Below are 14168 nucleotides of genomic sequence, written 5' to 3' on the forward strand. Positions count from 1 at the left end.
TGTTCCCAGACATGACCATCTTTAGGGAGTTTTTTCCAGTCAAGGTTATGGGCGTTATGCCATTATTCCCATAAATGGATCTAATCTCTAATCGTGATCAAGTTAACATGGTATGGTTTTTTTTAAAACTCTGACCTTCACGGCACATTCCTTTCTCGTGGGAGAGAAGATTGAGCCGGGCCTGTGTTGGACATCTGGTTAAATTAATGAGCTTAATGATATGTTTCCCAGCCATTATGTAGCATCTCCTGGGAACCCGGCCAATTATAGCTTGTTATCTATAGTTACTGTCTCCTTTTTGAGACATGCCAGGTGCAGGTTTGAGACTTGTTTACGGGAGTGCAGTTAGAGGATGAGCAAACCTAATGAACTTTGCTCATGCAAGGCCTACTGCTCTTAACATATGGGGATTCACATTTATTGATCTTTGATATCCTATTTTAGGTCCCACACGTTCCGTGGGTTACACCGAGGTAGTGCTATGAGAGGGAGAAGTACCCACAACCAACGAATAGAAAGACTGTGGGGAGATGTCTGGAGAGGTGTTTCAAACACATACCATGCTTTATTTACCCTTTTGGAGAGTGAAGGCACAATTGACAGCAATAATGAAATGCACATTTGGGCACTACATTACGTTTACCTACCTCGGCTTAATCAGCACCTGCAGATGTTCCGAAATCAGTGGAATCACCACAGGCTGAGGACTGAAAGACACATGTCACCCTTTCAAGTATTTATCAGAGGTTGCCTTACACAGCAAAATAACAATCGCACTGCTATACGAGGAATTTTCGGAGCAGACGAAGAACCTGTACCATTGCTTCAAGCTGCAGTGGAGGAAGGCGCTCTTCAGTCTGTGGAGGAGGAAGGTGCTCCTCAGTCTGTGGAGGAGGAAGGTGCTCCTCAGTCTGTGGAGGAGGAAGGTGCTCCTCAGTCTGTGGAGGAGGAAGGTGCTCCTCAGTCTGTGGAGGAGGAAGGTGCTCCTCAGTCTGTGGAGGAGGAAGGTGCTCCTCAGTCTGTGGAGGAGGAAGGTGCAGTTCACGTTCCTCAGAATGAATTTCATCTGAAGAGCAAGTCTTACAAGAACTCATTCAGCAGGTGAATCCTCTAGGTGGAGAGCAGGATCATTTTGGAGTTGATATTTTGCAGCAGGTTTTAGCGTTTTTGAGAAACATTCCAGAGAATCTCCACAGATGAAATATATACTGAGGTGGTGGTTGTGTTTTAGCTTTTGTTGTGCTGCTGTGTGTGGATCAGAAACAGCAGTGCTACCGGAATTTTAAACACCATGTCCACCCTATTAGACACTCCTACTTGTTGGTCCACCATGTACATCTAAAGTCAGAGATGATAGCTCATCTGCTGCTGCACAGTTTGTGCTCCTTTAGTACATCAGTGGTCACAGGACGCTCTGTGTGAGAAGCTGTTGGACAGATTGTTTTTGTTGGTGGACAGTTCTCAGTCCAGCAGTGACACTAAGGTTTTCCAGCAGCACTGATTTCTCTGACACATTTACACCAGCACAACACACTGCAACAGAGAAATATACAGAGAAAAAAAGTATTATGTGTTGAAACAATACATGTACATACTTAGAAAGCATATAAAGCTCAGCAGAGATATATAGTTGTAAATTATCTTTAATTATGCAGACTCAAAAAATGTACACAAAATTGCATTTCTTTGTAACAATACTGATGACTTTGTTTGGTGAAATTTGTTTACTAAGGCAAGAGACAGTAGTGATGAAAGTAACAGTATGCTTTATTAACATTTCAGTATAGCTGTGAATTCATTAACATTAACATCACAACTGTTGTACATGTTTTGAACAAATAAAAGACGTGAATAAAAGACAAATTTACTCAAAATTGCATTTCTTTGTAACATAGCTGATGACTTTGGTGACATTTGTTCACTAAGGCAAGAGAGTGATCATAGTAACAGGATAGAAGATAGCTGATAATTCATTACATTCATTACAACATTAACATCACAACTGTTGTACATGTTTTGAACAAATAAAAGACGTGGAAAAAACATTCTGTTTTGTATTTTGAAGGGGGCAACAGTCTAGTGGGTGTGGTGGGGGATGGGTCTACTGGGGCCTGTGTGGAGTTGTGAGGGAGTGGTTGTTATGCTGACGATGAGGCAATAAAAACATGCAACATTTCAAATCATAATATTTCAGTGACTTATCAACTATCCCAAACGGCATAATTGCAGAATTCTTACAAATCTCTATTCTATGTGGGATTTACTTGTAAATACTGTGGCTGTTTCTAATATTGAAATATTTGAAAAAAAATCACAGCTGTTTTAAGTTCCAAACAATTAAAAGAACAAAGCTCTTATGACTTGTTGTGCACTGGGGCTGCAAGGACAGTGGGGACAGAATATCTAAAGCCAAGTAAAGGTTATCTAAAATTTGATTCATTCTCAAAATGCATTAAGCAAGCCCAAATGTAGGTGCTTGTATGATTGCAGAGTTCATCCAGTGCTCAAAATCCTCATAGGTGGGGTGAATAGGCAACCTAATGCAAACAGAGCAGGTATTTGCTTATGGTAGCGGTCTCCGGCACCCTGTTGCATGCAGGAATTCCAAAGACGGTGGGACTTGAAATCCCAGGGGAGGGAGTCTGTCAAGTCCTGATGCAAAGATGAGCACCTTTTCCAGGGTCACAGGGATACACTGGTCACCTGTGGCAAATCATGTTTAAATCTTATTGTGCACGGAACGTGTTATAAGCAAGTTCATTAAAACCATATTTAATGTAGTCTAAGAGATGTAATTAACAGTTCACTGAAATTACTATTACATGTTTTTTTTTGTTCTTAATCAGTATATAATTAAATATGTGGAACTACAGTTCCTATTTCACCTACTATAAAATCTTGTGTCGTGTAAAGGTCATGATAGTAACGTGTTACGTGTTACAACTTAACAAATATGTTGTGTTACAACTTAACACACACACACACACACACACACAATTCCACCACAGTGTAAATTTAAAAATGTGCTGATGTACCATGTTATGTTTTGCACATTCCTATTACTTACCTTCCATTAGCCAGTCTCTCCAAAAGCAAAGAACTCTGTTCTCCTCACGCCGCCGGTTGCTTCCACGTGGTGAAAAGTTGGGCTGAAACAGACTTATTAGATCCTTGGCCACTAAGGATTTTGAAGATTTTAAAAACAGACCTTCAAATTCGGAGGGGTGCTTACGGATAGCCTCTGCTAAGCCAAATGTCTCCAAACCTTCTGCCAACCTATATATATATATATATGTATATATATATATATATATATATACATATATATATATATATGTATATATATATACATATACATGTATATATATATATATATATATATATATATGTATATATATATATATATATATATATATATATATATATATATATATGTACAAAAAAAAAAAGATTGTATTTAGATTACTGTGTGTCTGCATTGTCATACTTAGTTCAAATTACTGGTACTTACTGTTCCAGTCCTACTTTTACTCTCCCCTCAAAGTAATCCTGGGCAGCTTCAAGGACCAAATCATCCCGCTCATCAAGGTCTTTAATGTGCCGTAATGCTCCAAGGATTGACAAGCTTTCTGAAGCATCAAAAATGGCCAATCTTGCTTCTTCAACAGTAGCAGCATTCTGTATCTGCATTCCAAAAAAGAAAACAATTAAAAACTTCTATAAATGCAAATTACCATAGCAACTGCTTTAAGCACATTAAAACACACACACACCTTTTCCAGCCTGTCATGGAGTTCAGTATTGTGGATTTCATTTAATTTTACCGTGTGATTAGGTCTTCCTGCCACCATGTTGTACGTTCTTTGAGAAAAGCAATTTGGTGCAACACCTCCATGCAGGAGACACACAGCCATCATCCTGCCAGCAACTCTGTACCTCCCTGTTCGCAGAGCTTAAGTGACAGCACTTGAATAAATATAACAATTTCAATAAATATTTAATGTATTTTAAAAGGAGTGGTGCAAATACTGCAATTTGGTGCAAGGTGTAAGCAAATGTTTTAACATCCTTAGTCAAGTTTGCTAGCAGTAAATGAATACTATCTAGGAAAAATTTGCTTTTTAAACATTTAAGGCACTGCTTATTTACTTAATGTGGGATATCAGAAAAAATACTTTTTTCCCAAAATGTTAAATTCAGCCAATAAATATGAATACATACATTTAATATGTGCTGGAGTGTGTTGTCTGTTTTGCTTTATTTGAACTTAGAAATAAAAAAGTTGGCTTTGTGGCATAGTCACCTTCCACCAAGAAGGGCTGTTTTGATTTATATTATATGACTATAGTCCTGTCTGTGTGGTGTTTGCTTGCTTTCCCTGTGTTTGTGTTGATTTCCTCCAGGTGCAGTCACTCAGTAATGAGAAACAATCAAAAAGTTTAATTACACTTCATTAACTATTCCACTGATTTTTCAGCCTTACTCTAATAATCTGAATGAATGCACTAGTAAGTGCATGAATTTCAAATATTAAAAATATATTTTAACACACACACATATATATATATATATATATATATATACATATATTGGTATATATACCAAAAATATTAATATGCTAAATACTCATCATGCGAGTCTAATGAAAGATGTTTTTCGTTTTCTGGGCCCTCAAAAAGAGAGCTCTCTTTAATGGCCTGCATCAACAGTCGTGAAAACTCCCTGGTTGGGCCTCCATCATCCACAGCACCCTCTGACATGTCCCAGTCATCCACAAATATAATATCAATCTTCTTCATTGGATCAAACAAAGGCCGTTCAAAAGCACGTACTGCACATGCCATGATGTCATCACGGCAAACATTAATAAGGTTGGCTGATGGACAAGTCCCAAAATCAATCTGTGACCTAAGAACGTTAAGAAGGTCTGAAACATCAACCCTAAAGGAAGGAAAAAATTAATTATGGCTTTATTACTTCAGAGGCTCATCACAATGACAAATTCTTGACCTGTAACACCTGTATGAATAAGGCATTCGTGGCATGGTATTGTCAAGTAAATTTGACCATCTAAAAACTCACCATAGAACGAGGATAGCAGGACATGAGTACTTACCCATCTGACATGAAGTGATCATCCAGATCATGGTCTACCTCAAGTGTGGGACTTAAGATGGGTACAGGCTCAAGAGGAGAGGAAATGCTGTGAGTGGGGGTGGCTGGGGTTGCAATGTACAGAGGAGGAGAAATGCTTCGAGTGGGGGAGGTCAGGGCCATAGTGTCTGGAGAAGGAACTATACTGTGAGTGGAGGTGATGGGTGGTATAGCGTCTGGAGGAAGGCGAATGTTGTGAGTGGTAGAGGTGAGGGGCCCAAGGGGTATAGGAGGGAAAATGCTAAGAGTTGTAGAGGGCTGGAGTACAGTGTCTGGAGGAAGGCAAAGACTGTGAGTGGGGGAGGTCAGTAGGGGAGGCAGTGAAGTTGTTGAGGTCTGAGACTCAATGTCTAGAGGACACATGTTAGTATTGGTAGTTATGGAGGGTGTAGGAACCGTGGAGAGAAGAGATCTGGAAGTGGATAGCAAAGATTCATTCCCACATGAAGTAGACGAATCTTGCTCATTTGACAGTATTTCCTACAAAGCAGGTGTTGTAATTAGTGGCCATACATTTGAACATGGTTCAAAACAAGTGAATATATATAGAATTATATTAATTCCACATACGTTGTGAAGGAGAAAAACTTACCTGTACATCATCTCCTGACATCCATAGAACGTACAATGTACAGGACTCAGAAATCCCATTTACCTCCAGAGTGCCAGTCAAAGTGCTTAACATTGGTGTTGGTGACATGGCCAGCTGTAATGAAAATACTTCACTGGCCATGTCATTGACACCTGCAAATGCCACCAAATCCTGTGGAATAAGAAAAACACTAATTAGCATACTGCAAGTGTACCAATTTGAAACAGACAATTTAAACAAACTGAAAGCCAGTTATTTAAACACCTGGAATGGCTGTGAAGTCAAAAATCTTCTCCTCTGCAACTGACCATCTGAAAACTTTAACTGGATTAAAATCCCCTCATCTGGCTCAAGGACCAAACTCAATCTCTGCCTTCGTTCACCTATTTTCTGAATGAAAGAAACCAAGAAACATTTTGATATAAATAAATGATAAATAGTATGTTATAAAAAATCAATACTAATGTCCTGTTTCTCCCTTTAATTGAATAATATTACTTTACTTGTCTTCTGCGCCTCTCCAGTTCACAAACTTGTCTACGCCTCATTTCCTTTTGTAAATAAAACAGGAGTAAAACACTTACCAAAAACAGAATCACATAAAAGCACATTTGACCAGCCATTATGAAATATAACATCACACCAAGTTTCCATATATGATCCAGTTTATACTACATAATTTTCCTTTTGTATATTGGAAAAACAAACAGTGAAACATGCGGTTTTTAAAAAATAAACTAATCTCACTTTGTTTTTTATTGAATTATCAGCCTTATCAATTTACTTTCTATACAACAAAACTATAAATATGAAGTTCCAATTTGTGTGCTTACTTGTTCTCTGTCTATCAGAACACATTGTTGAAATTCCTCATCTTGTTTGCCCTTAATGCCCTCCATGCCAGTAAGTCCTGTGAGTTAAAGAATATCAATAAAATATATACTCTACAGGTTTTGCATCATAACTATCAGGTTGATGCTTTACTCACATGCTAAGTATCTCTTTATCCAGATTCAGAGTTAGTTGATATGTATTTTAAAAAATTCCATTAATTCATCGTCAAACCCATTTAATCCTATTTGTGGCTGGAGCCTATCCCAGCAGTCATCGGACGGGAGAAGTTAACCCATATGAACGTTCCAGTCCAGTCCAGTAAAAATTAAGCCTCATTTGCTAATTACAAAGACATTCTGCATTCTTATTAAACTTATTAAACTGATTTCAACTATGCACAACATGATTAGACTGAGGACATTTTACTCAAAAAATCTACTACTGCAAACTATGCTAAACTGGAACAACAGACAGACCATTAATGGAAAACAAATTACTCACATCACCATTGAAACCTGGGGATGAAGTATCAGAGACAACAGCATCCTAATGAAAAAATGGGTGTTAAATATTTTACCACAAGTTTTTTCCAAAACCTTGCATTTCAAGTTAAACATGGTTACAGTCTCCCTGCCTAGCATTTCCTTACAAGTACTGGGCATGCCTAAACACACTTACCTTATTCTTAAGATAAACTAATGTTAAGAGGATACATTTTCTGCAACTTTTTTTCTAGAAGAAGCCCATCTATAACCTCCAACATGTACTGGCTTCCAACTTACCTGACTGCTCCTACTTCCTTCATTGTGAGTTGGATTTGAAGTGGAAATAACCTATCACACAATTTAAATGTAATATTAAAAGCCGTAAACATTGTTCCTCTGCTGAAATAAACCTTAAATGTTATTTGAATGAAACCCTATTAAACAGTGTAATATTTTCTTACTTCTGTGACTTGTGATAGGATTTGATTAATTATGACTGACTATGATAAAAAACAAAATGATACCTCACTGCTTGCTCTGGATCGGACGTATACAGCTGATCTTGAAAAGTCAGGGCATGCTTTAATGACTGCAGGGCATTGAGAAGTGAGCTGCACAAGGTGAATTTTCCGCCACCGATCAACTCTGCACAGTTCAAAGGGTTCATTCTGTAGTTCAGGAAAGGTGTCCTTAACCTTCTGCTGAAAGTCACTTTCAGACATGGCGTAAGGGACAGATACCTTTTTAACGGATGCATCAGCTGTGTGACAAAAAGAATAAAATATAAAATGATTCCAGGAAAAAAACTATTTACATGTACAAAGCTAACAAATGCAGTTGTTTCTCAAACAAAGTCAAGTAACAGTCCACTAAGCTATAAAACCTACTTCTAGGAATTAGGACCTCTTTGCATGTATCTGGCAAAAAAGCCAGTCTCAGGGTGCACATTCTTGTTGCCCGACCTCGGGATGACCGTGTAGGTATGTTATTTGCCCCACCTCTCTGGAAGTCCCTAAGACTAAAAGAAACAGTATTAAACAAATTACACATCTCTACTGAACATCTCTTTCAAAATATATAAATCTGTGATGGTTTAGAGGTGAATTATAAAGACAGTCACAAAAACTAATTTGACCCCAGCAATGTAAACATCCAGAAAATGCTTTAAATAAACTTAAAAGGTATTAAATGTATTTTATTGGGATAATTTTATTTTTGGTTACATAATATTTTAATATTTTATATTATGCGATAAACCAACACATCATAGAAGTGAAGTGAAAATAATATGATACATGTTTTTCTAAATGTTTATTCAATAATAATCTGCAAAGTGGGGTGCATTTCTATACAGCTCCCTGTACTCTGATACCCCTAAACAAAATCCAGTGTGACTATTTGCTTTCAGAATTCACCTAATGAGTAAATAGATTCAATCTTTTTGTAATTAATTCTCTGTATAACAAAAGCTGCTCTGTGAAAGCCTCAGAGGTTTGTCAGATAACATTAGTGATTGAACACCATCATGAAAAAAAGAAACACACCAGAAAGGTCAGGGATAAAGATGTGGAGAAATGTAAAGCAGAGTTATGTCATAACATATATCCCAAGCAATGAACATCTCACAGAGCACTGTTCAATCCATGTGACAACTGCAAGCCTACCAAGATGTGTTGGCACACCTAAACTGACAGCCCAGGCAAGGAGAACAATAATTAGATAAGCTCTGGAGGAGCTGCAGAGATTCACAGCTCAGGTGGGAGAATCTGTCCACAGGACAACTTTTAGTTGTGCACTAAAATGTTTATAGTTTTTAAACTGAACCATCACATGTTTATTACATAATTATATAATTCACTACATTGTATTGTATTATTGTAATGTTTCATTTACTTTTTTTTTTATAAAAAGGGTTATTATAAATGCTATATATATATATATATATATATATATATATATATATATATATATATATATATATTTTTTTTTTTTTTTTTTTTTTTATAGCATTTATAATAACCCTTTTTATAAAAAAAAGTAAATGAAACATTACAATAATATACAATATATATATATTCGGCAGAACCGAGTTAAGTATATTAGTCTGGCCCTCTAAAACCGTTCCAATTTCTTATGTGGCCCCTTGGGAAAATGAATTGCCCACCCCTGGTTTAGATCAAGTCCAAAGCTGAATCCTGACTTTGGGGCTACTAATAATGCACACCACACTTTCCAGATTTGTAATTGTGAAAATAATTGTTAAACATGTAACATTTTACTTTCACTTCACAATTAATTACTACTTGTCAATTGTTAATAAAATACAAGTCTGTGGGTGTAATTTGGAAAAAAGGAAAATGTTCAAGGGGTATAAATACTTTTTCATGGCACTTTATATATGTTTGCTCTGCCTCTATGTTATACATCAATATTTTCTAGGGCTGGACCCGAATATTCTGGTATTCACTCGTTGATTCTGTTTTTAATTTTGGTATTCGGATATTCGTGTTTTTTGCTTTTCCAGAGCTCCGCCTCACTGTAACATCACACTTTCATTCAGGTTTATGGCGGTATAAGAGCGGCAGTCTTTGGTCAGGAGTCCGAGTCAAGTCTCAAGTCTCTTCTGACGAAATAAAAGTCAAAGTATTACTCCGTGAGGCAAATAAGGCCTGATCTTAAAAATAATGGAAAATGAATAACAAACTTTAATAAGTAATAATAGAAAAATAAATATGAAATGAAAAAAAAAAACAACTAAACTAAGCCCAATAAAATCTAATCTAACGAATTTCAAAAGAGCAAAAACGAAAAACTCAGAATAAGAGTAGAACAATACAGTAATATAACAAAAAAAACGCAAATATCTGCCTGACTGACCCACTGCATTTGGCGCGTCTGTTAATACTAAAAAAAAATGCAAATATCCAAAAGTAAATAACAAATAGAACAGAATGAACAGAAAAAATATATCCAAAGCTAAATAAAACCAATCTAAGCTCAAAATGCTTAAGGAGGAGAAGAGGCAGCTTGATGGTTCTAGTGAAATAATTAAAATGTAAAGAATGATGTCTGAATTATTTTCCTCTAATCTAATATCATTTAAGAACATAAAATAATTTCTAAACAAACAAACAAACAATTTTTTATTGAGCTTATAGCCCAAGTGCAAAAATACAAAATCAGTAATACGGCTATGAACTGCACAATCATTAAACCGAAATAGACCAAGTACAGTAGCGTCATTTACAATGACTTTCCTATACGCTAATATATATATATATATATATATATATATATATATATATATATATATATATATATATATATTTTTTTTTTTTTTTTTTAAGCAAATAGCCTAAGTGCGAAAACACAAAAAGAGCAATTTACTGGGCCGGCTTGCGCAGTGGAGAAGCCTTGGAGCAGCGGAGCTCCTGGCCTGCATACGCACGCTGAAGCCTTGGTGTGGGGAAGCAGAAATTCCGGGGTGAAAACACAAAAATCTAGGGTGAAAAAAACAAAAAAAAAACGGGGTGAAAACACCAGAGCACGCAGTGCAGTCCGAGCACGCAGCACAACATAAGGAGACATAATGCACCCCATATAATCAGGACTGAAGTGAAATAGATGGTACTGTACATATTTAATGTTTCTAGTTGATATTTAATGAGAACTAAGAAGAGTGTGAATTAAAAAAACAGACGTCTATAACAGACCCAGCCGAGAAAAGGGGTGGGAAGTCTTTTTTTTTTTCGGGGCCAGGGTCCGCGGAAAATTTTGCAGTGGATTAAGGGGGCCCTGAGTTGCATTTTTTCGTACTTTAATTCGTTTTTAATCCGGCTTTTTTTAACGAATATTCGGGTCAGTCCTAATTTTCACAGGAACCATGTCTTCCTTCCATGGGAAATTTCTCACACAAACTGTTTTCTCAGTGGTTCTAGCACTACTACAGTTATGGTTATGTTAGGCTAAACATAGCTAGCTAGCCAAGATTTGATCTCAGTGGGGCATGTACATTTTTATATTACATATTAATGCTAGCGAGTACCGACGGACAAACAGGCAGTTTATGGCTATCTGTGGGTTTCAGTTTAATCAACTCACAACTTACAACTCACAGTCTGTGTTAGAGAGGATCATAAACGGCATATTTGGCGTTTATTAGTAACGTTAGCCGTTAGCATTAACTGTGTTAGCTAGCTTTGCTAATATTAAAGCCAAACCGTTATTAGACAATATTTTGTGGCAGCAAAATGAAAAAAGAGGGAAAGACGAGATGTCTTGAAGAGTTCAATTAATGCACGATTCAGAAACAAAAAAGCAATGTTAGTCTTGTGTTAAGAGTTTGCATTATCGAATTAGCTATGCATGTGCAGGCCGTTTGCATATAACCCTGGTCACACAGAAGTTACCGGTCAATCACACTCCGTCGATTTATGTTCCCTTGACCTGTATCATCTCTGCGAAGATGGCTGTTCACAATTCTGTTAAAGTTTTCCTGAAGCAATCTAAATCTTCGCCCTGCCATTGCTTTCAGTACTTGTTAGCTCTAAATAAATTACATTAAATTACAGTAAATTACATACGGGTTCCTCGCCATCCTCTGGGGGGGGGGCGTGCGCTCAAAACGAAAAAAAGACAATAAAAACACTTCACATCTATAAAACAGAGAATGCTAAAACAGTTTAAAAAAGCTATATTTTAATATAGCATTATTTGTATTGTATACTTTGGATGTCTATTTTATTAAAATGCAATTCATAGTATATATATTAGTCATATTATTGTTATTATTATTATTATTATTATTATTATTATTATTATTAGTTTTTGTAGTACTAGTCATCTGCACAACAATCTATGGTTATTTTGTCATTTTGATTTGCTTTAGGACAATAAAAATGTAAAAGAAACTAATAAAAGATACAGAGAAATTGTGACTCTAAATTTACTAAATTCAGTGGCTGAACACCGAATGTTGTTTACTAGGGCTTAAAAAAGCAAAATTACAATTTAAAAGTATAACATTTTAAAAGTTAAGACTTTAAGTGTGGACAGTTAGGACTGAAATATTGTGTTTATATTGATTGTAGTTCATTATTTTTATTTTTTTTTTAGACCTAACATTTTTAATAACAGCCTTGCTTTAGTGTTAATTGTGCCGCTATAATACGACTTGACTTAATATGACTTTCCCTGTGGGATCTTACACCTAGCAATAATAGTTATATTTCTTGTGTGTTAATGTAGGGAATGTTATGTTCCCTGAGTAGGGCACTGTGGCATTAAAAATACTTGTTTATCCACATTTTAATCTGTCCTAGCAGATATGAGGTGTTGTACAGGCATATTAAGACTGCTTCTACAGCTCAGTAAATGTTGCCATCTACAGGCTGCATATTGCAACTGCGGCTTTTTGAGATGGACAGTAATCCCAAGACGTTAATTTTTTACGTCTGTACAGGTGAAAAAAAGCACGTGATGTACAGACGGCATAAATTTACGCCTCCACACGTAAAAAGATTACGTCTGTACACGTAAAAAGATAACGTCTTTATCTGTCAACGCGTGATTTTTTTACGTGTGGACACGTCATATTTTTACGCGTGGAGGCGTTTCTTTCCCACACGTTTTGGCTTAGTTGGCTTGCCATAACAAGTTGCCGTCTTAAGACGTTTGGACGTCTTAAGACGTCCAAAAGTAACGCGTTAACACGGTAAGATTTGCCGTCTTAAGACGTTCAAATTGGACGTGTTAACACGGACGTCAATGTAGACGTAAAGACCCAAAGGGCGTTCCATACTGCAGAGTTTCTGCACGGCTCCACGCAGAGAGAGAATAAACACTCCCAAAATGTCTCTCTCTCAGAAAAGCACCTGAAAAGTCCTGCTCAGGTTTATACAGGAAAGATCTCTGAGTAAATGCTCCATGTTAGCCTAGTTCAGCTTCGTCTTCATCCATAATCTCCACAAACAACAAGCTCTTTTCCTCTAGCTATATGCCTGGGATCTTAAACTAACAAACCTCGTGACGTCACCTGTGCTGCATGGGCAACATGGCGACGCACTAGCTCAAACGTAACAAACATAAATATATTATAATTTAGCGTGTAAACATTTTATATAAGAGCAGCATGGAGCGTTTTCCCTCAGAGGAACTCTGATCCACGCGGGGACTCAGAGCGCTCTCTGGTTAGCAGTGTTAGCGGTCCTGGTGTTCAGTGGAGGCGGAGAGAGCGCGAGTCAGTCCGGGGAACAGTCTGTCGGAGCGGCGCTGCAGCGGAGAGTTCACGGCTAGCGCAGAGCAGCTAATACACGAGGCTAAACACAGCTAGCCGAGCTGGCTAAGCTAACAGTGCTAACAGAACTTTACTTATAGAGAGATTATCCCAGCTTTATCCACCAGCACACTCTCAGTATGGACTTCAGTGTCCTTAAAGGGATAGTTCGGTATTTTTGACATGAGTCTGTATGGCATCATCATAACCAGTGTCGTGCATCCACACTGACTTACCCCCCACAGCGTCCTGTGAGCCGAGTTCTTGTCCAGTTTAGGTCAAAGCGAAAGTAGTCCGGCATGTTTGCTGGGGTCAGGAAAATAACTCCTTTTTCTTCCCAAAGCAGTACGTGTTCAAAAGAGTGATTTATTTACATCACAAAAAACTAACACTGCAAAAGTCACGCCTCGTAAAGCACTTGGGTCCTACTTTCTCTCATTTCGTATCAGTGCGCGTCATTCTGACAGCGAGCTGCGCACGCGTCAACTTGTTCTGTGTTTTGGCAGTGCTTAGCAGCTGTGTTCAGACTAGCAACGCAAACGAGCTAACTTTAGGGAGAAGTCTATTGGCTTTTATAAGCTTTGTAAACACACATATATATATATATATATATATATATATATATATATATATATATATATAGCTAGGTGTGTGTGTGTTAAAATGGTGCGGACTTGTGACTATCCAGGCTGTAGCAACAAAGATGTGGCTGATTCTCCGCAGAGTTTTCATCGTTTTCCTGTGACTGATGTTGCTCTGAGGAAACTTTGGGTACTAGCCCTGGGCATCCATGTGGACACAAAAGTGGAAAAAATAAAAAAGCTTCGTG

General features: G+C 37.2%; 4 protein-coding genes across 3 annotated transcripts in view; 2 read left to right on the plus strand and 2 right to left on the minus strand.

Moving 5' to 3' along the window:
• The window catches only part of LOC125780501 (zinc finger protein 239-like), a 1096042-nt gene that overhangs the window by 637766 nt on the left and 444108 nt on the right, over nucleotides 1-14168 (minus strand).
• LOC125801264 (gastrula zinc finger protein XlCGF26.1-like) overlaps nucleotides 1-14168 on the plus strand; it is a 212196-nt gene that overhangs the window by 137453 nt on the left and 60575 nt on the right. The window lies entirely within an intron of this gene.
• The window catches only part of LOC125801297 (zinc finger protein 665-like), a 326993-nt gene that overhangs the window by 80878 nt on the left and 231947 nt on the right, over nucleotides 1-14168 (plus strand). The window lies entirely within an intron of this gene.
• Nucleotides 1128-4051, minus strand: LOC125801543 (G2/M phase-specific E3 ubiquitin-protein ligase-like). The gene is made up of 3 exons (XM_049478365.1): nucleotides 3512-4051; nucleotides 3068-3276; nucleotides 1128-2703 (listed from the first exon to the last, which is right to left on the minus strand). The coding sequence occupies exons 1-3, from the start codon at nucleotides 3688-3690 to the stop codon at nucleotides 2564-2566; spliced, it is 528 nt and encodes a 175-aa protein (XP_049334322.1). The 5' UTR covers nucleotides 3691-4051; the 3' UTR covers nucleotides 1128-2563.

This window comes from Astyanax mexicanus, chromosome 4, assembly GCF_023375975.1.
Source record: "Astyanax mexicanus isolate ESR-SI-001 chromosome 4, AstMex3_surface, whole genome shotgun sequence".
In the NCBI taxonomy this organism is placed as follows: domain Eukaryota; kingdom Metazoa; phylum Chordata; class Actinopteri; order Characiformes; family Acestrorhamphidae; genus Astyanax; species Astyanax mexicanus.